Raw genomic sequence first — 25,497 nt, forward strand, 5'->3', positions numbered from 1 at the left:
CTGTATCAGTCTGTATCAGTCTTACGATGCATTGAAGTGCTTTTATTTAATTTAACATTCATTTGCTCCCGAAATATTCACGGAAGTAATTTAAACTTGAAAAAATTGCCGCATCGATTCTGGAACTTGCCGCATTGAATTGGATCGTCCATGCCCCGCATTGCATTGCATCGCCGAATCGATTATTGTTGACACCACTAGCAGGAACATCAGGGGAAAGTTAAACTTCTAAACTAGCTATATGCTAACGGACTATGACAACGTTCAGCTGTATCCAATCAAAAGGCAGGGAGCTATGCAAGAAACAGCAATTGTTTCAGCCTCAGAGTTGCATGATGAAACCTTTGAGTTTCACGTCACGGGATACATAGAGCTCTCACTGCTGTGTGTGTGTGTGTGTGTGTGTGTGTGTGTGTGTGTGTGTGTGTGTGTGTGTGTGTGTGTGTGTGTGTGTGTGTGTGTGTGTGTGTGTGTGTGTGTGTGTGTGTGTGTGTGTGTGTGTGTGTGTGTGTGTGTGTGAGAGTAGCTTCACTTTCATGTTGTTTCCGCCTTTAGTGCATACACGCAGTTGGTATTACATCAGTTGTCCATCCATTGACACACTGAACTGGTGTGTGTGTGTGTGTGTGTGTGTGTGTGTGTGTGTGTGTGTGTGTGTGTGTGTGTGTGTGTGTGTGTGTGTGTGTGTGTGTGTGTGTGTGCGCGTGCGTGTGTGTGTGTGTGTGTGTGTGTGTGTGTCTGTGTGTGTGTGTGTGTGTCTGTGTGTGTGTGTGTGTGTCTGTCCATCTATAAAGTCACTAACACAGATGTGAAAGCTCTCCTGTGCGCCACACACATAGATCTTTCTTTCCTTCTCTCTCTCTCTCTCTCTCTCTCTCTCTCTCTCTCTCTCTCTCTCTCTCTCTGTGTAAGAAACTCTGTTCAGCCAGGAAGCCCTGAAGGTATTCTCCTTCCTGTAATGTTCTTTCGTCCCGTCTTCTTCCCCTCTTTCTTTCTTATTTTAAATGAAACTACAACCGCTCACCATATGCTTCCAGCTCCATATAATATAATGTGATATGATAAAACCCACTCCCAGCAGGCAGGCAGCCAGCAATCCGAATAGAGCGCTCAGGTGTCGTGTTGATCTGAGCTTTCCGTCGAGCTGAGCTAACCAGGAGTAAGGGTTTGGGCTATGTTGCAGTTCTTTTACAATTGTTTAGACACAAAAAAGTTTTGCTAGGGCTCACTTGTCGCCTCAATGTGACTACCCTGGTAAAATTAAAAGTAGAAATAAAATAATAATAATAATAATACATGTGACATGTTTTCCACACACACTCTAAATATCATATCTAACAACTGCCTCTCCAGTTAGTGAAACTTAACACACATTGTCAGCCTTGATTCAGTTTTCACTGAACCAATTCAACTTTGTGTAGATCAGTGCACACGATTCTCTAACACACAACAACCTACAGCGGATGAAAGTGCTTTCAGATTTAAAGGGACACTGTGTGAGATTTTTAGTTGTTTATTTCCAGAATTCATGCTGTCCATTCACTAATGTTACCTTTTGCATGAATACTTACCAACACCATACAATTCTAAGTATTCATTATGACTGGAAAAATTGCACTTTTCATACATGAAAAGGGGGATCTTCTCCATGGTCCGCCATTTTGAATTTCCAAAAATAGCCATTTTTAGTAGCAAAAATGACTGTACTTGGACCATACTAGAAAATATTTGTTTTTTACTTAATAAACTTTCATGTAAAGATCAAATTTGGCAATAGGCAGCCCAGTTTCAATGAACAGCATAGTTGCAGTACCTTTTTTGACCATTTCCTGCACAGTGTCCCTTTAAAACAAATGTATGGTTTTGAGATATGTTAATGTTTGAAAAACTGTGCATCATTTTGCCAAATGAAAACCTGTTTTGCATTTTATTTGAAAAGTAGTTAGAGACAGAAAAAGAAAAATCACTTGTGCACAGAGTTTTGGGGGAGAAAAAGGGTGTGAAAAACGTGCGTTTTGGAAAATGCAATTGGAATGTCCCCGACAGGCAATGTCAACCTGACATCCCAAAAACCAAATGACATATTACAGATGGTGTAACTTCAATCTGCTCATTACCGTGCCGGGCCGCGGCAGCGTACCGTGATCATTACACCCTGTGGCCATTCGGAATGCGGGGGGCAGTATATCACCGCTTTTGCAGAGCAGCGTCTGCCTGTGTCTGTGGTCTGTTTGTGCTTCCGTCCTTGCCCGTCCCCCAGTTTTAGTAGTAGTAGAAATACAGTCAGCAAATTGCATGTTTTATTTAGCATTGGGCATTTGATAGGGCATTTGATAATAACACAAGTGTGAGCCCTAAACAAGACCACAATGTGAATTTAAACTCGACTTTTTTTCTGTCTTGCATTCACCGTCTCCCAATCCGCCCCTAACTTATTTCAGCACTATTCAAGCCAGGAACGGGTATCCTCAGGATACAGAGTTTGCATACCTACTACAATTTGAACCGGTAAAGACAATTAAAACCGAGTCAATCAGACAGGAACACCATTGTAATTAAGTGTGTCCCGTGACGCCAGCATGAGAGAGATCGAATTTTAAATTTGGCGACGACATTCTGTCTTCAAAACTGGCATCGGCCGCTTCCAATTTAGGACCATAGGCCTATTCAACCGTTTCCACAACCTCACTGATCACAGTTGCTTCATCTGTAATGCCAGGGCTAAGAATAACGAGAATAGCAAAACAGAGTAGGCTAATAAACCGTAATGGAGAGACTGAGGAGACATGAAATCAAGCGGCGGAGTTTGGACCATTTTGAGTGGACCGATGTCGCTTGCTTTGTGTAGCCCTATCAAGCAAGCCTGTCTGTCTCATTTGTGCGATGAGCACAAAAACACAAATTGAACCACTCGTATAGTGTGAGTCAAACAGACATGAACAACACTGTAGCCTAATGAAGTAGTGCCCCGTCATGTCAGCATGAGAGAGGTGATTTTACATTTGGCGACGACATTCCGTCTTTAAAACTGGCGCATGCCGCTTCCCCTATTGCAGGTTATTACCTGATCTACACTGTCGTTACCACAAAAAACAAGGTAGCACAACTTAATACTACTAGCCTATATATCTGGTAGCCTAAATAGTAGGTTGAAGACGGGGGTATTATTGGTGCACTGTTTTTTTTGCGAAGCAGAGTAATCTGCTTCAGTGTAGCTCATTGTATGTTGATCCCTCCCTCAGTTTTAGGCTACAAGTGGAAAGAGTCAGCCAATTGCGCACGTAACATTGGGTATTTGATAATAACACAAGCGTGATCCCTAAACAAGACCGCCAGTCGACGGTGTTTTGTTTTCATTATTCTGTCCTGCATTCACCGTCTCAATTCCGCTCCTAACTTATAGGCTAAGTGATGTCTGTTAATTATTTCTGCACTACCTATTCAAGTCAGGAACGGATATCCTCAGGATAGCCTACGGACTAATAGGTTGAAGACGTTTTTTTTTTGTATTGGTGCTTGTGAACATTTCATCCTTTCAATGCGCTGTTGTGCGCGATCGACGGGATTCCGGTTAACTGGGGATGTGATGCACACATGACAATACATCTGTTACACCAGGTGTGGCTAATCATCTGTGATTAGGACTGCAAATTCAGTTGCTTCGGTGGAGATGCGAACCAACAGTATGACTGGGGAACTATGACTCCTTCGGAGGCTGGATAACCTGTCGCGCCACGACATGTCACAAAAGGCTGTGCAGTCCCGTGCACTGCACTGCACTGCACTGCTGTAACCCACCCCTCCCCCACAGACAAACATTAATGTTCTGAAAAGTTCAACACGTTCTGAACATTTTAGCCGCTTTGCATTAAGTTTTCGAGCAGACACTTGTCCACGGTGACGCAACATCGAAAGAGAAACGCAGAGACTTTTCACAAATAACTGAATAAAGATTTCATTAAAAAAAAAAAAACACAGCATTTCTATGAAAATGTGCTGGGTGACCACACTGCCTATGCCTATCCAGATGCACGTATAGCAACAATGAGAAAGAGAGGGAGAGACGGAGAGAGAGAGCGATTAGCGCGTATCTGTGTGTGTGTGTGTGTGTGTGTGTGTGTGTGTGTCGGGGAACATTTGAAGTGAAAAAAAACACCCTCCCCCACTTCAGCATCAGATGTTGGTGGTCTACAAGTCAATATGTTTACCCGACTATCTTGTAGCCCAGTCATGAAGTTCATAAAGCCATCGGTAGCCTATAGGCCAAGATATCCAAAATCCCTCCGCAAATTTCTGCATTGCCTGAGTTCATAGGCTAAAACAACTTTATTTAGGCCTGACTTATTTAGCTTACTTTATTAGCCTTATTTAGGCCTATTATCGTATTTAGGCTTTAACGTGGGCCTATTTTACAAAATATCGAAAGAAGGAAAAGACACGACAGACAAGTTGAGGCTTACTGATCGTAGCCTATTACAGCAAATCGAACATGCGCTTTATGAACACACTAGCCTGAGGGCAAACATCTTCTTGGCACTATTGAGATAACCAGGCCATGCCAGGAATTCAACTACCTGGGCCCACACTAAAATACTGACAGACTACAATTGCTTGGATCTTCAGTGGGTTTCGTGGGTCCGGGGGGATGGGTGGTGATGGCATGCTTGATGTATTTTTCCCCACCCCATACATGCACGCGGACACACAGGGTCGGGACATTCACCCAATGAATGACTGAGTGCGGCTAAATATACCTGTTGCATATCGTAGCCTAATTATTCACACATCACGTCAAGTCACAAATTAGTAGTCTCTTGCAGTTGACCTATGCCAAATTAACGTCCTCCCTGTAAGGCTGCACTAATTCAAACAGGTAGAGGAGTCGGCTTAGCCTATAGCCAAAGTCTATAAAATGTAGCCTATTTTTTGTAATTTCCAATTATCTAGGCTATGTTTACGATAATGATTTGTTGCGCTACGACGGTGCTCAAGACAAGTTGGAACATAGTCATCTCAAGTGCTCCCATTTAACTAATTGGATACAGAACCCAGTGAAGCATTCCCTTTTCTCATTTTTGCTCCCATTTTATTTTGATCCTGCTTTAAGTCAATGGGCGAGAGGGACGGATGAAACGGGTGTTTCATTCGTCCCGACAGTGTCTACTGACACTTAAATCCCTTTTGCCTGTAAACCTGACAACTTTGACTTTTCATACTTTCGGATATGTTAAAGTTTTCGAGTAAATCGCAGTGTTTCATTCGTCCCGAGTTTCATGAGTCCCTGCTCTCCCCTACTGCCTAAACTGTTACAGTTTAAATGCGTCCTCTCCAAACAGTGTGTGTGTGTGTGTGTGTGTGTGTGTGTGTGTGTGTGTGTGTGTGTGTGTGTGTGTGTGTGTGTGTGTGTGTGTGTGTGTGTGTGTGTGTGTGTGTGGGCGAGAGAGGGAGAGAGAGAGAGCGAGGGAGAGAGGCGCTTAATTCCCCGCAGAAAGAGCAAGGCGATGTCTCCAAATATTAGACAAATGCATCTTATTTTAGTTAAGTAGACATCAGGGATGTATTTTGCTTAATAGCAACGCCGACCTGATTGGTTCATATTGCTCTGAATAGCCACAGAAGGCTAGGCTATATTTTAATGGGTTTACGCGCGCGAGGTCATCTAACTGTGGTCACAGTCGCCAGGTGCTATTATGAGTATAAAACTATAGCACGTTGGCAAACATTAAAGTCAGTTTAAGCCATGCATATGATGAACCAGTTTTCTTGTTTGAAAAAACACACTTCCCGGTGCGCAAGGTGCATGCATTTCTGACTGACCCAGATGAAATCGCATGAGGAACTCCATGATTATGAGATGACATTGCATATATTTCCCAGCATATATTTCCCCTCTCTCTCTCTCTCTCTCCAAACCCAGTTGTACTTGGACTCACTTTTAACACCGCTGGCCTACCCAGGTGAATCGCAGCACACAATTGTTTGCAGTGAGCCGTGCCGTGTGCGAGTGCTGTGCAACTTCACCCCTAACGTTTAACCTAGACTAGCGAGTGCAGTGTTGTAAATCACGTGGAATAAGTGCAGCGATTACCTGCGTAGCCTACTTAATTATGGAAGTGAGTGTCATTTGGACTGCCTATGGAATCAAGCCTACTGTCACCAAGCTCTTCCTGTCTCCCCAGCCTCGCAATGGATGGACACCTGGCCACCGCTCCTCCGCCTCCTTCGGAACGGATGACTGTGGGGGGGATCTCCAAGGAAATTTGGAATTACGGACTTGTATAGAATTGGGGTGCCCCGGGACTCTTTTAGATTTCTGTTAGTTAATAAATATTATTTTAAAACTCAATATTTGTGTCTTGGCGTATTTGTGGTGTACAGTAGGCTACTCTCCAGGGTATTTGGTAACAAGGAGAGGTGTCGCTGGAAAAATGCGCACTTTCTCACCTGCGACACATAGGCCTAACCCGACAGTTGGTTACACTTAATTTGAGCACGAAAACAGCAATATCAGTCGCTTGCTAATTTTTGCCAATGTGACAACATTAAATTCATTAGGGAAGTGTAGGTTAGGTTATCGCCCCAGCTGTTGGCGATGTGAGATAAATAGCCAACGCTTACACGCTCAAACGAAGCGCTGTTAGGTTACTGCGGTGAGGTGTATTGCACTCTCAGTAATTTTTACCAAACGAAAAAAGTATCCACATCCAGACAACAAGTCTGAAGTTGCAATATTAGACGTTTCAAATCTTGCGATGCGATATGGCTTCTGGCTACACTCAATTTGCATTTTGTCAGAGCTTGCACATTAATGCAATTCATCCGATCATCATTTAAAAAAAAAAAAAGAAAATTCATTACATTATTTAGGCTATTCTTTTTATGACTCTTCCTACTTCCTGGAGGTGTTCTCACACAATTTATAGGCATGTTGTTATCCGCTGAATCGGTGCGTGCGGGTGAATATGAGCATAATTAATATGCCGTCAACATCGTCTAAAATATTCCATATGGTAATAAATGTTGCCTACCCATTTGCGCTTGAATGTGTATTGTGTGTATGCAAGAGAAAGTGTGTGTGTGTGTGAGAGAGTGTGTGTGTGTGTGAGAGAGAGAGAGAGAGAGAGAGAGAGAGAGAGAGAGAGAGAGAGAGAGAGAGAGAGAGAGAGAGAGAGAGACTACCACGTGGTAAAGCGTATAGCGAGCGCTCCCAAGTGCCACCCGGCGGTTGTTTGGGTACACTGCAGCTAGGCCCGGTACGTACCGAGGTGGATGACGTGGCATTACCTCGGTAAAGGGTGTGCATTGTAGGGGGACCGACTGTACGACAACAGTTATAAACAATGATAATAATAGTAATAATAATAATAATACGTCATTAATGTTCCTGGCATGTGTCATGTCCTGCTTATGACGGGTACACGACACCCTTATGTATGCATCACTCAAAATAAATTAACAGGGCCTTGCCATGGCCTAACGGTAGGGCACTGTGTTACTGCTGGCGAACTAAGTTCAATTCCGGCTCGGGTCATTTGCCAATCCTTCCCTGTCTCTCTCTCTCTCTCTCTCTCTCTCTCTCTCTCTCTCTCTCAACTCTCATTGTCTGTCTCTCCTCCACTGTCCTGTCAAAAATAAAGGCAAAAAAGCCCTAAAAAAATAATAAATTAACAGCCTGTCCGTAGCTCATCTCGACAAAGTATCCCATCACGGTAGAACACCAGAACACCATTCAGGTTCCAAGGAGGCCGACTGTTGCCGTGGGTACCTTAACTCTCCTTCTCCGGCTGGCAAAGAGTCTCAAAACATTCCGGGGTTCAACTCGACTCACCTTCCGGAAGTCGGCCAGAGACAGGGTTTCGTGGAGGCCGGCGGTCGCCGTGGGCGTGAGGGGCTGAAAGAGGTCGCCCAGGGCCTGGCTCTGCAGGCTCAGCCTCTCCCTCAGCCTCCACAAGAGATCGTCCACTTCCTTCACGCGCGCTCCCCAGGCGGGCCTCGGACTCCTAAGCAGACAGAGGAAGGATGAAGGAGGGGTGCGGGGGGGTTGAAAAGATGGTTTGCTCGCTGGGGGGCTGTGTGGAGGATCAGAGCTAAGCTGAGGCCTGCAGCGTAGACTGAGTGTGTGTGTGTGTGTGTGTGTGTGTGTGTGTGTGTGTGTGTGTGTGTGTGTGTGTGTGTGTGTGTGTGTGTGTGTGTGTGTGTGTGTGTGTGTGTGTGTGTGTGTGTGCGTGTGTACGCGCAGGTGTGAACATCTGGGCAAACACAGTCTCAGGGCACAGAACTACAAAGCTTAATCATTGTAACATCCTAATGAGGGCATGCGTGGGTTATGGCAGCCATTTTAGCCTCTGGCAAGCCAACCTGGTAAGTTTGCATCTCTCTCTCTCTCTCTCTCTCTCTCTCTCTCTCTCTCTCTCTCTCTCTCTCTCTCTCTCTCTCCCTCCCAAAATACCTGTCTTTAGTGCCTCTGTCACCTGCATGCATCCCTAAGTGATGAAGAAGGGACTTATATCCCACTCCGCTGGAATCAGCAAACGGTTCACATAACCTTTATATACAAAGAACACAAAATAATCATGAACTGGTAGTAAAAGAAAAATATACAGTATATATACAGTGTGTATATAAAATGTGTTACATGTGTAAATGTGTATATATACAGTACATGTGCACACACACACACACACACACACACACACACACACACACACACACACACACACACACACACACACACACACACACACACACACACACGATGATTCCACACAAAACTACACATTTTTTAGTTGCACTTGTCATTCCAAAACTAATTATTTATTTTCGTTTTTTTTCTACAGGCATTCATCCAAACAACTCACTAATTCTGCTTGTTCTGTTTCCTTTTTCTTAATTACAGACAGTATGCCCAGCCTCAACACTGCCTTGGTACACCTTTGATCTGCTCCAACTGTGTGCTCTTAGAAAAAGTTGCATAACTACTCACAAATAGTTTGGGGTGTAGAAGGAAAAAAAAAGGTTTGCCAGAACCAAATTACAACATTTTTAAAATTAAAACATGTACGGTATAAGAGTTGTGAAATCAACGAGTTAAAATATAAACGGTATAAAAGTTGAAATCAACTCTGTTTCGGATAACAATTGGTCCCACTGAAGAATAGTGCTGTTCCTACCCTTTGGTCATTGTACCATTTTCAGGGTTAATTCTACTCAATATTGTGCTTTATTAAGATCTGTACAGTTGAAATTACTTTGGTCACATGCAGAATCCACTGCTAAGATTTATTTGACTGTCTCTACACAGTGTTGTACAGTAAATACTCTGGACTTGGGTAATTTACTTTGAAATATCGGCACACCATTTTTCACTTGCCACATTTGCATGATGCTTTTAATTCAGAATAAATAGATCCGAATTAAACAGTTCGCAATTCAGATGAGTCTACATAAAGCACTTTTATTCAATTCCGAATAAATGTCTGGGAATCAGAAAGCATTTCGATTGGACAGAGGATGCACCCCCTGGGTCTGTGTCATTGCTTCTTGAGTCATTGCGTAGCAACGAGCATGTGTGGAAGGACCGGAATTGTTTTTAAAGCGGAATTCATGTGTACACAATAGGAATAGAGTTATTCGGAATTAACAACAGAATAAACCAACGATATTATTCAGAATGTTTCATTCCCAATAACTTAAATTCCAAATTGTGAAGCATTTACATGCTGTTTTCAAAGTGGAATGCCTTCAGAATTAAGTTGAGTTAACTTGTAATTTAAGGTCCCGTGTAAAAGGGCTGATTTTGCAGCTGGCCAGGTATGTGCGTGCGTGCGGCTGTGCACTGCTGTCACCTGTGGAAGTGTTGGTCGGTAAGGGGCAGGCCATGCTGCTGGATGACCCTCCTGAGGTCTTCCTGGGCCACGGTGCCTCGGCCGGCCCGATCCAGCTGGCACAGGGCCTGGCTCACCGCCGCAGACGACTTGCTCAGTCTGGCCCTCAGCAGCCCCTCTATCTGCACAGCACAACACACACACTGTACTGTAGCCACTCAGGGCTTGGGTAGAAACCAAATACCCTTCAGTGGGTCTTACTTAAGGTCCTTGAGATCTTACTTGAGATTCACTGAAGCTTATTTTTAGTAATAAATGTGTGTTATTCGCCTGGACCCACCATGGATGCCATTTTTAGTCAGCAGTAGCATGGACGCTATTTTGGTAAGCGCTAATATGGATGCAATTTTAGTGAGCGCTAACACGGATGATACTGTATTGCCGCAGCAGTAACATGGAATTTAACAGAAATTCATTTAAGCACTGACTTAGCTGGTTAAGCATGGTTCTTGTCTTGGTACTGACGAGCTTAAAGGATAACTTCAGTCAATTTCAACATGCAGTTGTAATGCTCATACTACCCTCGACTTGTCAGTACCTGAGGGTTTTTTTTTCTTTTCCGAGATTCTGGTCATTGTAATGGGGGCAGCTGTTTGTTTACATTTCAAAAAACATTTTTATTTATTCCCAAAAACATCCAAATGGTTATGCAACATCAGCAGACAACTAGCAAACAGCGGTACCTTTTGCGAAAATATTTGGAGTAGGCCTATGTTAATTGTTTTAAAAATGTAAACATACGCTGCCCCCATTATAATAGCTCATATTTCGGAAAGGGCTGAGCCGAAAAAGGCATCAGCGGGTACTGACAAGTCAAGGGTAGCGTGAGCAATACAACAACAGCATATTGATATTGACTGAAGTGGTCCTTTAACACTTCAATGATGTATGCAGCCCATTTTGCTTCCACATTGTGCGATGTATGCAGCCCACTTTTGCTTCCATTTTTTCCCCCAACTTTTTTGTTTTACCATGACGTTTTGAGTCAATGGACACTTCCTCAGACTATTAAAATGTGAAAAAAGTGGCATTTTTTTCCAGTTCTCTTGTACCACGTCAGACACTTAGATGTGCAGGCTTCAATCTGTCTCAGTAACTGCTCCAATGGACGTGAACTAATGCATGTTCCTTCTATGCTTACTCTGAGGTGGGCATCTATGTTTTGTCGTACAGATTCCTATGTTGAATGCCTAGCCCAAGGAAAATTCTAATTAAACATATGACCTCAGTCAGCATATGTGAAATACAGCGCAAAAATAGTTTGGTTGGTCTCTTAAAGGGACAGTTTGGTCAATTTCAACATGCAGTTGTATTGCTCACGCTACCCTTGACTTGTCAGTACCTGGTGATGCCACATTTTTCAGCTCAGCCCTTTCCGAGATATGAGCAATTCTAATGGGGGCAGCGTTTGTTTACATTTTTAAAAAATGAAACATAGGCCAACTCCAAATATTTTCCCAAAAGGTACTGTTTGCTTGTTTTCTGCTGATGTTTTATAACCTTTTGGATGTTTTTGGGAATAAATAAAAAAGTTTTTTTGAAATGTAAACAAAGAGCTGTCCCCATTACAATGACCAGGATCTCGGAAACGGCTGAAGAAGAAGAAAAAAAAATCTCAGGTACTGACAAGTCCAGGGTAGTGTGAGCATTACGACTGCATGTTGAAATTGACCAAACTGTCCCTTTAAGCCAGGCTCAAACTACACGATTTTAAAATTGTGTCCAATATTGACGTCGGGTTGCACCGCACATATAAAGAGAATCGCAGCTGTCAATCTTATCCCTGCTTGTAAACACGGAGGCAATGACGCTCTATTTTGAGACAGACAGACAGACAAACAGACAGACAGACAGACAGACAGACAGACAGACAGACAGACAGACAGACACACACACACACACACACACACACACACACACACACACAGAGTCATTATCACATCACATTATATTTCCATTTGGATAGTTTATCCAGACCAAAAAAGGCCATTAGACATGTAAGAACCATTTTTCATTTGTTGCTTCTCTTTTGTCATGAGCTACTCTAAGAGCACTTTATCATTGTAAAAGAAAATCCTTCAGAAGTTTGAGTTCACCTGGACTGTAGCGCACAGTTAAGCACAAAGTTTTAAATACGCTAATCTTCAGACACTGCATTAGCCCACCCCCACTCTCTCTCTCTCTCTCTCTCTCTCTCTCTCTCTCTCTCTCTCTCTCTCTCTCTCTCTCTCTCTCTCTCTCTCTCTCTCTCTCTCTCTCTCTCTCTCTCACACACACACACACACACAGACAGACAGACAGACAGACAGACAGACAGACAGACAGACAGACAGACAGACAGACAGATAGATAGATAGATCGATCCAGAGAAAGGGAGAGGGAGTGCCCTTGGTATGACAGATCACATTTGTCTCTGGGCATGTCAGGCCACTTTGAGTTGAAATGGCTTACCACTTCTTAACTCGCCACATACACACATGCGCGTACACATGCAGGTACGCATGCACATACGCACACACGCATGCAAACCTCGACCTTCCTTTTTTATCACTCTCCCTCTATCCATCCTCCTTTTCTCCCTTGCTCGCTCTCTCTGCACTTCACAGCTATCTCTCTTCCTCTCTCTGTCTTTCCCTCCTTCTATCTTTCTATCAGGTCCTACTCTCTCTCCCTCTATCCCTCGCTCTTGCACTTCACATCCCTATCTCTTCCTCTCTCTTTCTTCGCCTCCTTCTATCTTTCTAACATGTCCCGCTCTCTCTGCTTCTATCTACCTCTCTCCCTCGCTCCTGGCACTACACGTCTGTCTATCTGTCTCTGGGCGGCTGTGCTGTACTGTGCGTACGGAGGCTTCTGGAAGCATAGTCTTGTCTAGGCTCCAGACCTGCAGCTGGTCCTCATTACCCAACACTACTGCTGTTACACACACACACACACACACACACACACACACACACACACACACACACACACACACACACACACACACACACACACACACACACACACACACACACACACACACACACACACACACACACACACACACACACACACACACACGAGTGAATATGTTGCAATCTTCACTACAATGCCACTGCTGCTATTGCTGCTGCTGTGTGAATCCCCCTGTTTGATCTGTGGCTTCTAGAATGGATTGTTAGAACAGGGAGGGGTTACTGTGTTTTCCCCTGTCTTTATCTCCACCTCTCTTTCTAACGCTGTCTCTTTATCTCTAATTCTCTCTTTCTCTTTTTTCTCTCTCTCTCTCTCTCTCTCTCTCTCTCTCTCTCTCTCTCTCTCTCGGGTGATAAAAGCCAGAGATGTGCACATATTCGTTTTTCTGGGACGGGCTTCTCAAGTTAGGAAAGGGGCTGGTTTGTGTGTGATTGTGTGGGCCACGCAAGAGATCAAATGCAAGAGGAAATAAAATGAATATTAGAGCAGTTTGCCACAAAAAAAAGTTGCCATATTTCTGGTGCAAACAAGGTAGGGGGTTCGCTAAGGGGACCGGGGAACAGGGGAGGAGAAGGGAAAAGATAAGGAGCGAAGATGAAGAGATGTGGGTTGTTAGGTTTTTTTTTTTTCATTTTTGAGATTTTTTTTCTAAAAATGGCAAACCCCTGTCAAAAGCAACAACTGGAGGCAGCTAGTTTTATTCCTTTCCCCACAGAAAACATCTACTTTATTTTGACATCGAAGTTAACACAACCCTCACTCTGTTGATTCTTGGTGTATTTTTGATTCTTTAGTTATATCCAAGATTCATAGAGGAAGTTGCCAATACATGCGTCAGTTCTTGCATATGGGATAAATAAGGTATATGTGTGAAGGAAGGAAGAATCACATGTTTCGCTGTTGCTTCATCAGGTTCACTCAGTGTGAACCTGATGAAGCAACAGCGAAAAGCGTTGTTCACCAAATAAACTACCAGCAAAGAATACCAGTGTGCTGTGATTCATCCTTCCTTTACTTGGATTACTTTTACTGCACATCACCAGCACCTGGACAGTGGTTGTGCACAGGGACGCTACTAAGGTATATGTGTGACTTGCCTGCTTTGTGGAATCTTCTCCCATTTCTCCTTGACTGCTACTGTTGACTGTTGCTGATCCTTGACTGTTGCTCCTGCAAAGTGCACAAATTCTAATTAACCAGTTATCGGTCACCACAATCTACCTACCACAATCTTGAAGTGTAAATGCAGCTACAGTTATTGAGCATGCATTCTCTAATGCGTTTAAGTCTAGTTTTAAGCTGTTTTTTTATTATTATTGTCCATCAACAATACACTAGTACTGCTCACAGTGGAAAGGTAGGAAACCAGCACAACAGTCGGAAACTATCACAGTACTAAGGTATTTTTCCACTCAGATTTTCACTAATACAGCACTGATAATGTGCTTCAGAACAAGGTTTGTGAGAGGAAATGATTAGGTAACAATTGTCCTTATGTACTGTTTACAGGGCCCCCTTTACAGCTTCTGACAGTGTCTTTTAACTCTTGTAAGATGCCTGAAGAAGATAAAAACATTGCTATTGTCAGTAAATGAAGTGTTTTACATGCACTGTGCAAATCCTTGTCCCTTTTCTCTTCAAGTACTTTTTGATTTGGCAACTGTTGATATCTCTTGGATCTACGTGCCCACAACTACACTGTTTACAGCATGACCAAGCATTATAAGAGGCACAAAAAATAGTCTGTCAAGAGCATTTTCCTACTTGGCACGTTTCGTGGTGGAATCTGGCTGGACATAATCTCTGACTGTCGTCATGAAGTCTTTCCACTGAACAGTTCTGGTACACCACACTCCAAGTCTATACACACACACACACACACACACACACACACACACACACACACACACACACACACACACACACACACACACACACACACACACACACACACACACACACACACACACACACACACACACACACACACAAATAAGGGAGACAACACATATTCAATATTCAGCATCTTTGCATACTGTACATCAATAAATATATATATTCGAGCTGTGGACTTTGAATCTAACAAAGGAAAGAAGGTTTGCACCGTTGCAGGATGTTATGCAAAGTGCAAAGGCTCATGGGAAACAGGAAGTGGATGATGATGGAATGCAGATCTGTCAGTTTCAGGGTTCCAGAGCTGGTGACATCAAAGGCCTGTAGAGTACGCCACACTTCATTGTAGTTCTGCCGCATCTGTCCCACAGAGACAAAAAAAAAGTTTGGTCATTTTTTTTCTTTATTTTTCTTTGTCTCACACTCATACAGATGTATGCAGACCGTATGCATTCAGACAGATACACACTGACAGAAACAGAGAAATACAGAGAGAACACTGCATATAGGTACCTTAAGCCAGGCTGAAACTACACAACTTTGAAATTGTATCCCATTTTGACTTCGGGTTGTGCTGCACACATAAAGACAATCATAGCCGACAATCTTGTCTCCAATCGAAGACAAATTGTAAATTTCAAACCAGTTTCATGTGTTCTCGCTGTTTCTTTGGATCTTGGGTCCAGGTTCAGGAGGGGCGTGACATAAAGGGGTTGATGTGTTTATTTGTTTTATAAGAGTGTGTGTGCGTGCAAGAGCCAGTTTGAGGGCATGTACACGTGCAGCTGAGTGTGTCTGTGTTTTCTGTGCTCTGTATGCAAACACATACAATGTGTTTTTATTTCTGTGCACAGTATGCATGTGTAAGCTCATTGTACTGTATGTGTCTGTGTACATTATGTGTGTGTTCTGTGTGTATGCGTGTTTGCATGTGCATGTATTCATATCTGCATACATGTGTATAGCGTGTGTATCGTGTGTGTGTGTGTGCCTTCATGTGTTGGTCGGATGGTGGAGTCGTATGAGGGTGGGTGGGACACCGGGACCCCAGCAGGGGGGGTCCATCAGATGGGGAGGGGGGGCTCAGAGTCATGGAGCCACAGCGAGAGGCATTGACCCAATTACCAACAAAGTCAGACCGGCGGGTGGCCTGACAAGCCGCTCTAGCCCAGAACAAAGCAGCACTGGCGCACACACACACACACACACACACACACACACACACACACACACACACACACACACACACACACACACACACACACACACACACACACACACACACACACACACACACAACCGACTTGGCAGTAGGGTGGTTGGTTTGCGGACAGTAAACTAGTGCGTGTGTGTGTGTGTATGGATGGTATACCTCGGGGGGTACAGACTGTGTGTGTCTGTATGTGTTGTGTGTTGATGTACAGTACGTGCATGTTGGATGGGATTGGCAGTGTATCTGGGGTCCTGATGACACGTTTGTTGTCATGGAAATGTTCCCCCCTTATGAAAATTGGGTGTTTTTTCCCCTCCACACCCTCTTTTCGCTTGTCTTAAGTCATCTTTTTTCCCTACGATAATTTTGTTGTTCTGATTTCCCCTTCTTTGTGCGTATGCTCCTACCTTCCCAGAAATTAGTCCTAATTAACGAGGCCACTCAGGAGATTATTTTCTGGGCAAACATTTTAATTAAAGCGGGCTCCCTCTGCCCGCCGCGCATGCTATCGCGCCACTTAGTGCCAATTTTCTCCCCCCGTCTCCTTGTCCTCTGTTACTCAGGAGCGGGCATCACCAGGCGAGGCAGGCACCCCTCCAGATGGTACCTCTACCCACCACACACACACACGTAGTGTATGCACACACGCACGCACACACACACACACAAACAAGTAACCACACACCCCCACGCACCCACACAAATTCATATGCATAGATAAACACACACACACACACACACACACACACACACACACACACACACACACACACACACACACACACACACACACACACACACACACACACACACACACACACACACACACACACACAGCCTTCCCACACCGTGCACTTTCTTTTGTTTACTGAGACGGCTCTGGTCAAGGTCTACTTCCTCTGAATTTCATGTCTGTCACCCTACATGAGCCTGCGTGCGTGCGTGCGTGCGTGCGTGCGTGCGTATGCATGTTCGCACCCATCAATAATGTGGGCACATATGGGGCACAAAAAGGCGGCGTTAAAAAAAAAAAAAAACAGAAGAGAAGGGATGATTTCTACGCATTGAGATCGTATGTCAGTAAATTGTGTTTTTCTTGGTGAATTTGCTGTTAACGGCAATGTTAAGCTGGCAAAAAATATTTACTGAGAGATCAGGAAATTATTTTGCTTGAAAGTTTGGGGAATAGGGGCAATGGCAGTGGCCCACAAAGATAGAAATACAGTGTGTGTGTGTGTGTGTGTGTGTGTGTGTGTGTGTGTGTGTGTGTGTGTGTGTGTGTGTGTGTGTGTGTGTGTGTGCGTATGCATTAGTGTGTGGTCTATTGTGTGGTCAAGTGTGTGTGTGTGTGTGTGTGTGTGTGTGTGTGTGTGTGTGTGTGTGTGTGTGTGTGTGTGTGTGTGTGTGTGTGTGTGTGTGTGTGTGTGTGTGTGTGTACACGCATATGTGTATGTGGTCATGCCTCTGTGTGTGTGTGTGTGTGTGTGTGTGTGTGTGTGTGTGTGTGTGTGTGTGTGTGTGTGTGTGTGTGTGTGTGTGTGTGTGTGTGTGTGTGTGTGTGTGTGTGTTTGCGCATATGTGTATGTGGTCATGCCTCTATGTGTGTGTGTGTGTGTGTGTGTGTGTGTGTGTGTGTGTGTGTGTGTGTGTGTGTGTGTGTGTGTGTGTGTGTGTGTGTGTGTGTGTGTGTGCAATGCACATGCTATACATGTGAACACACCTGAGCACCTACTGCACAGTAAGTATGTGTGTTTGGCTTTCTCACCTTCTTCAGAAACACTTCCTGGGTCTGTTCTGGGGTCAGGTCAGCCAGAGGAATCGCCTCCAGGAGTTCTCCTGGGGTGTCTCGCGTGCACCTTCCTCTTTCCTCTCCAGACGCCTGTGTGTCAATCACTGCAAACACACAATGAAAACTGAATCATGCTTTGTGTGCATTCTGCCAAAGGTGACCAACACAACAGAGACCAGTGACGTGCAATCTGGATTTGAAGTTATAATCCAGTGCCACATATTCCAAATGACCAGGATTTGCTTGTCAAAATACAGTAGGGCAATTGGACAGGTATAACCGGGCAAATACACCAGCCGCAACAAGAGCGAGGCGAGCGACGGAAGTAATTGACTTTGTATTGAGTCGCGCGACAAAAGCGATTCTGGAGACTAGAGGCGATTCGCATGCCGAGAGCAACAGTTTGTAGTTGAACTCCTGGGAATGTTATGCAAATGAGCTATGACGCGATTCAGCGACAGGCTGCGACAGCCAATGACTGTAAAGAGGTCAGTGACCACAGCCAATGGGAATGTTTGAATGCTTGCGTTCTGCTTGTAACGGACATACTCTAGTCGATTCAATCACTCGTATTGCTTGCTGCTGCACAGAAGTGATTCTCTGTCGCTTCAATCGCGTCGCGGTCTGTGTATTCGCCCGGTAACCAGGTGATTTGGAATATGGCACTGTACTATAGCCTCTGGATACAGCTCACTGCCATCACTGCCAGTAACAAACACAGACACACAAACACAAACCAGTCAGCTTTTTTTTTTTACTTTCCATACCCCATGTAAAAGGCGAGTGATTTGCTTTGGATTCAATTTATCAGTCAACTGTTGCAGGTTTACATCCCACCCTGAACCAGTAAGTATGCATGTGTCTCCTCTACACCATCATCCATGGATGAAGTGTCCTTGAGCAAGGCACCTAATCCAATATTTCCAGGGGCACTGTAAGTGATACCTTGTAATAATAACTGTTAGTTGTTTTGGATAAAATGTCAGCTAAGTGTGATGACATCAGACCTAGACTGTTAATCTGACATACAGGGCATTTCCCAGTGGGCTGACAGTCTTTAGAGGTCAATGATGTTGGGGATTTATCAGTGGCCTGCAATTTAAGAAGAGCGTGCAAAAATGTCCAGGTTTTTTTTTTGTAATTTAATATAAAGAAATAAGCAATAAAAGTTTGACATAATTACAAACTGGGCATTACCTGGCACACACAGAACATCATTTTCTTACCTAGGCTTTTAGACGGTGCAAATCTGTTGTACCTCTCGTAGTTGACACCCAGCTTGGTGAGGAATTCTTTGTAGGGCATCATGGCAAAGTTGGTGGGGTTGTAGTGCATCCATAGCCTGTGGGGAGGAGAAGAGATGTACCGTAGACTGCGGTGGTCATTAGGGCTACGTTATGACAGAGTTGCGTTTGAGGGGAAAGATGCACACTATTCTGAGTAGCTTTATTTGATAACTTGTGCAGTCCCATGGCCCTCGCGGCCCACCAGTGCGAAACGGAAAGTTCTCTGCGGCCCTGGAGGTTGTGGGCGTGGCCCAATGTTGGTCCGTGGCCCTATGGATATGAATCCCTGCCGTAGAGTACATGTACACATACTACAGGTACTGTATGTACGTATTTATATACAGTGTGTACATGTACAGTGCATGTGCAAAGAATGAGAGGAAGAGTGTGCGTGTGTGTGTGTGTGTGTGTGTACTGTATGTGTGTGTGTGTGTGTGTGTGTGTGCGTGTGTGTGTGTGTGTGTGTGTAAGCAAGACAGGTAGGAGTAGGTGTAGATTAAGGTGTGTGTGTGTGTGTGTGTGTGTGTGTGTGTGTGTGTGTGTGTGTGTGTGTGTGTGTGTGTGTGTGTGTGTGTGTGTGTGTGTGTGTGTGTGTGTGTGTGTGTGTGTGTGCTTGAGGGAGTGTGTCTGTGCGTGCGTGCACACACTCGTGTGCGTGGGGGTTGAAGGTGAGCGTGATATTCTGAGCAATTATGTTCCACATCGGGGGAAATCTGGACGTGCCATCTCCTGGCCCATTCTATTCGCCCGACGCCACATTTAAACACCCGTCACTCAGCTGACAGACATGCATTTTATCAGGCAAATCTCTGTCTTTCACCGGCACTCTATCCATCCCTCTTTCTCTCTCTCTGTCTGTCTGTCTGTCTGTCTGTGTTTCTCTCTATCTGGCTTTTCTTGTGTCGAACGGCTCTATTGCCCTGCCATTCAGAGCTGCCGTATCTAATGCCTGCGTTTAATCACTCTCTCACTCTCTTTTGCACACACACACACACACACACACACACACACACACACACACACACACACACACACACACACACACACACACACACACACACACACACACACACACACACACACACACACACACACACACACACACACACACACAAGCATCTCGTTCAGACTTCAAAGGTAGCGGAGTAGAGTAGTGGTGACATTTTATCATACACACAGTGTCTCTGTGAAAGTCTGTCAGTGTGTTCATGACTCTGTGTGTGTGTTTATGTGTGTGTGTGTGTCTGGCTTTTAGTGTATACTGTAGTGTACTGTAGTGCACACAGTGCACTGAGGTCTTAAGTGCATAGTGTCGAGGACAATGTTGGGCCCTTACTGGAAGTGACAGATTTGCAGCATTAGCTCGCCAACATATTGGTTGGCTAGTGTTTATATTACACAGCGTCTCGTCCTTGTATTTACATTGTCTTCGCCCCAAATGCTAACTATTTTGCATACAGTGCTTGAAGAGGTTGGTGTCCCATCCACATTACTTAGAGAAATACGAGACTGGTGACAAAACTCTTCTACTGAATTTCTTGCATGATGGCCACTTAGAGTGTGCAGTGTCCACATTGACAGTAAATAGAATGGACGCCAAATCAACGCTATTTGCCATTCAACGCTTTGAAGCCAGATTTGGGAACATTCCAACTTACATTCCACCTTAGCAACGCCAAACGCAGGTGCTGATTGGACAACAACAAGACTTCTAACGGTCAATCAAACCATGTTCTGATGCTCATTGGTCAATTTAACTTTTAATATCTCTCTAAAATAAAACATCACCACAAAAAATCACCACCCTGGTAAGTTGGAGAGCAAGGGGACCTACTAGTTGAGCGAAAAATGATCCCCCTGGAGTGGCATTTAAGGGAGATACAGGGTTTTATGTCTCTCATAGGAATGAATGGGATTTGGCCATTTTTTGGTCTTTTTGGGTCCAACCTTGGCTCCAACTTGGCTTCAACAATGAAATAGAATTTTGGCCTCCATTCTATTTACTCTCAATGAGTGTCCATCATTCGGGCACTGCTTTTTTGACCGTTGTTAGGGCAGCATCCAGGCAATTGTAAGTATTTCATCGTGAGTGCCCTACGCACTGAAACATAGTGCCAGAAGTGCACAAATGCGCCATTTGAGACACACGGTGTGTGTGTGTGTGTGTGTGTGTGTGTGTGTGTGTGTGTGTGTGTGTGTGTGTGTGTGTGTACAGTGCAAATGTACAGTGTCTATGCATACATGTCAGAGTGTAACTGTTCACGTCATGTAGGTGTTCCAAAATGGGAAAAAAGGAAGGGTACCGGAATTAAAAACTCAAACCAATTAAAGTCAAGGCAAATGAACCTGTCACAACGGGTACCCCAGGGTCCAATCAAAACACATCAGAGCCGGGATGACTGCGGGGCTCACACAGTTCCCTCTATTATCATCCATTCCTGATCACAGCCAGTTAGTCCTCAACGGCTGTAAGAGGTCTTAGGGTGAAATCGGACAAATTATATCATTAGATCATCGTTTCATCTCATCTTCATGTCACCTTGCAGACGTGAGGACTTTTCAATTAAAGCAGCACGAGGTCTAATTCCTCCTCTGTTGACCTACAAATCTCAATCTTGCATCAGGATGAGAGTACTATTTGATCTCATCATGAAGATTTTTACCTGGAAGTCGAGTAGATTCTTGATTTAAAGCAGCACGTACTTTTATTCCTCTTGGGTTGATCAAACAAGTCAGAAGTTGAATTGCTCCTCATTTCATCTACAGAGTGATGACCTGCTGCTTAATTTAAACCCACAGAGGGTAGCAAAGCAAATTAAGAAGCACCTTTTACCCAGTTATAAGATGAACTACTGACTTACGCACGTGCCCTTGAACCATTGTTTCAAGAAAGAAATCCTACTTATTGCTTTTTTGTGTCCGTAATCCACCTGTGCCAAGACAAATGTCCATAGTCTGTCGTACAAGCTTAGCAACAAAAGTGCTTTTGAGGAGGACATACCTGCACCATTTCACTCTTTCTTGCAAACTTTTTTTCTCTCACTCTCTTACTCCTCATAAACTTGGTGTCAGTCATGATTTGGTATATCTAAGCGGGAGGTGGTTGAATTAGTCTCTCTTTCCCTCTCCCTAGTTTCTCTTTCTCTCGCTCTCTCTGTCTGTTGTCTGTCTAATTCTCTCTCTCTCTACATACAGTATATATATGTATAAAGAGTTTCGTTGCAAAAAGACATAAGCGCCATTTTTTGACTTTTGCATTTTATTATTGAAAATGACGTCCTATCCTCTATGTGTGAATTCTTGTCATTTAAATATTGCAATTCAAATATTTTTTTTCCCAACAATTTTCCAAAATGGATATATGGTACGTCATTTTGCCAAAAAAAATGTCTTCATATATACAGTATATACACAGTACAGTATATCTTACCTTTTGAACTCGGTGTCTGTCATGGGCAGGTAGTTCTGCAGCAGACGGCGTAGCTCATGCCGCTGGATACTTCCGTCGCGGTTGTAGTCATAGAGACGCAGTGTTCGCATCAGGCCCTTCAGACCACCAGTCATCTGGGGAGGGCAAAGAACCAGTGTGAGGAGGAGGAGGAGGAGGGTGTGTGTGTGTGTGTGTGTGTGTGTGTGTGTGTGTGTGTGTGTGTGTGTGTGTGTGTGTGTGTGTGTGTGTGTGTGTGTGTGTGTGTGTGTGTGTGAAGTGGAAGTAGAAGTACTCTTACAGATGTAATTGCAACACAAGTGGTATGATTATAAATAATATTACGTGATTTCAACTTTGTAAACGTATGTGTCTGTAAAAGTACCTCTACTTTATACTACTGTGTGTGTGTGTGTGTGTGTGTGTGTGTATGTGTGTGTGTGTGTGTGTGTGTGTGTGTGTGTGTGTGTGTGTGTGTGTGTGTGTGTGTGTGTGTGTGTTGTGTGTGTGTGTGTGTGTGTGTGTGTGAAGTGGAAGTTGACGTACTCTCACAGATGTAATTGCAACACAAGTGGTATGATTATAAATAATATTACGTGATTTCAACTTTGTAACGTATGTGTCTGTAAAAGTACCTCTACTTTATACTACTGTGTGTGTGTGTGTGTGTGTGTATGTGTGTGTGTGTGTGTGTGTGTGTGTGTGTGTGTGTGTGTGTGTGTGTGTGTGTGTGTGTGTGTGTGTGTGTGTGTGTGTGTGTGTAAGGAGTGCCTATGGGGGGGGTTGCTGAACTCTTGCACTCCTTTGATCTGAGCAAAGAGGCTGACAGAGGTGTCTACAGTGATCTAGTCTGCACTAGACTACACAGAGCATCTCATATTCACACAAACCCACACACCCACACGCACACACACACACACACACACACACACACACACACACACACACACACACACACACACAAACACGCACGTACACACAGGCGTGCATGCACACAAAGACATGCACACACGCACGCACAACAACCATCAGCACAACCATCACTACCTCTGACCAGTACATGCAGTCAATACAGAATACACATAAATGTGTGTTGTGATGGAAAGAGCATGATGATGATGATGACGACGATAATGTTCGGCATGAGAATGATGAGGAGTGGAGGAGAGGAGGGAATGAGAGAAGATGAAAATGGTGTGGAAGAAGTGGAGTGAACCAAAGAGAAAGCAGGGAAAGACACAAGACAGATGGAGTTGTGGAGTAAGACCACAGAGGCGGAGGTATTCACTAAGTCAGGCATCCGGGCATTTCTAACGTCTTCACCAAAACTAGGCGCCCACCATATTCATTTGGGGGAATAGTAATTGAAAAGTGTAGGACTTTTTTGGATGCAATTTGCATATTGTGTTAAACTGTGTGAAGTGGCAACAAATAAACATGAGGATAAGTTTGTAACAATTCGCCTGACAGAATCAACGCCAGAGAAAGTCACAACGCTATATTTTCACAGGCAGGTTTTATACTGCAAATACAGCAATCAAACTGTACTACCTGTAAGACAGACAATAGTTATGCATAGGAGGAATACACGAGAAAAAGCCGCCAGTAGCGCACGCCAGTTCAGCACAGCAAATGAATGAAATGGAAACCACACAATGATTCGTGCATAGCAAATAGATTGCGCTGTATTAGAGAAAAACTCAATCGATTGCCAATAGCGCGTGTACAGCAAAGACGGATAGCCTACCCAGCGCAGGCTAATAAACAAACACCTATCCCCGTTTCCCCCAGTGTCTTTCAGTGTCCCAAGTAGTTCCCCCAAAAAACCCCAAAAAGACGCGTTCAAAAAAAAATAAACAGTCAATGAATAATCCGGTGATGGACAGAGGCTTCGTGGACTGCGGATGAGTAGTCAATCCAATTACAAAAATAAGGATGCAATCTCACCCGTTTACGGACGTTCCGGAAAACCTTTATGCTTCAAGTAATCCACAGGTAGTTTCGGCAATGTTCATGAAGTTAATCCAACATAGAACCCCAGAAACGCCATGCACAGGAGCCAGGCAGCACAGACCGTTCCGTCATCACTTGGAGAAAGCAGGAAGTGTACCCCCACTCACCTCCTCACAGGGGAGTATATAAAAGTCCACCTGAACGCCCCAAACCCACGTCATTAAATCAGAGGAGACCGGTGTACATACATGACACAGCCATACAAGTAGTCAGAAAAGAAAATACTAACCAAAATTGCATGCTCATGTCATGAAAAAAAAACATGATAAGGGGTAACCCTTACAAGTTGTCTGGACATGGTGAAAAGTGATATCAACGAAAATGTGGACTTGATTGCCATTGAAAATGCCCTTACAAAATCACTGTGTGTGCCATTTGTGTCCCCATTGGCACTAATGTAAAGAACAACTGTTAACATAGACTACGACCATAACACTGGTTTGTTAGCCTTGATATTCCATGGGGTGGGAGAGAGCAATACTACAGATAACCACAGGACATTTGGTGCATTTTGCAGTTTAATAACACAAGGCTAAAATACAATCTTCCTCCCATAGGCGTCTATGTAAATATTTCTCTTATTTCAACATATTTCAACTTTTCCAACATGATAAGACGGCACTCAGACTTAAATGAACTTGAATGAAAAGCAAAGCATGGTGTGGATGAAGGTGGCATGCAACTGATGCAAGTAGTGAGTGGTGGAAGAGAGAAGCAGAGATCGGCAAAGAGAGAAGAGCAAAATGGTGGTGGTGGTGGGTGGGGTGAATGACAGAGAGCAGAACTGTGATGGAAAATGAAACCATGATGATGGGCATGGCATTGGGAGTGGGAGTGATGAGTTGGGGAAGAAAGAGGGAGAGTTGGGTTAAGACTAGGCCTAGGTCGGTACAGAAAAGTCACGGTACGGTATGTACCTCGGTACAGACCCCACGGTACGGTACATTTTCGGTACGGTACAGGGTAAAAATAAAAAATAAAAAATAAAAAAATAGTATTATTATTATAATTATTGTTATTGAGCGTTGTCCTTG

At 44.0% G+C, this 25,497-nt stretch overlaps 1 protein-coding gene across 1 annotated transcript in view; it reads right to left on the reverse strand.

Moving 5' to 3' along the window:
* The window catches only part of LOC134463833 (EF-hand calcium-binding domain-containing protein 6-like), a 118,594-nt gene that overhangs the window by 30,970 nt on the left and 62,127 nt on the right, over nucleotides 1-25,497 (reverse strand). The window contains exons 7-15 of the mRNA XM_063217138.1: nucleotides 22,454-22,587; nucleotides 18,964-19,079; nucleotides 17,714-17,841; nucleotides 14,947-15,095; nucleotides 14,607-14,702; nucleotides 13,940-14,012; nucleotides 9,846-10,006; nucleotides 8,450-8,545; nucleotides 7,829-8,000 (exon numbers count right to left, since the gene is read on the reverse strand). Coding sequence (XP_063073208.1) covers nucleotides 7,829-8,000; nucleotides 8,450-8,545; nucleotides 9,846-10,006; nucleotides 13,940-14,012; nucleotides 14,607-14,702; nucleotides 14,947-15,095; nucleotides 17,714-17,841; nucleotides 18,964-19,079; nucleotides 22,454-22,587 — 1,125 coding nt within the window. The remainder of the gene's footprint in view (nucleotides 1-7,828; nucleotides 8,001-8,449; nucleotides 8,546-9,845; nucleotides 10,007-13,939; nucleotides 14,013-14,606; nucleotides 14,703-14,946; nucleotides 15,096-17,713; nucleotides 17,842-18,963; nucleotides 19,080-22,453; nucleotides 22,588-25,497) is intronic.

Source organism: Engraulis encrasicolus, chromosome 15, assembly GCF_034702125.1.
Source record: "Engraulis encrasicolus isolate BLACKSEA-1 chromosome 15, IST_EnEncr_1.0, whole genome shotgun sequence".
Classification (NCBI taxonomy): Eukaryota; Metazoa; Chordata; class Actinopteri; order Clupeiformes; family Engraulidae; genus Engraulis; species Engraulis encrasicolus.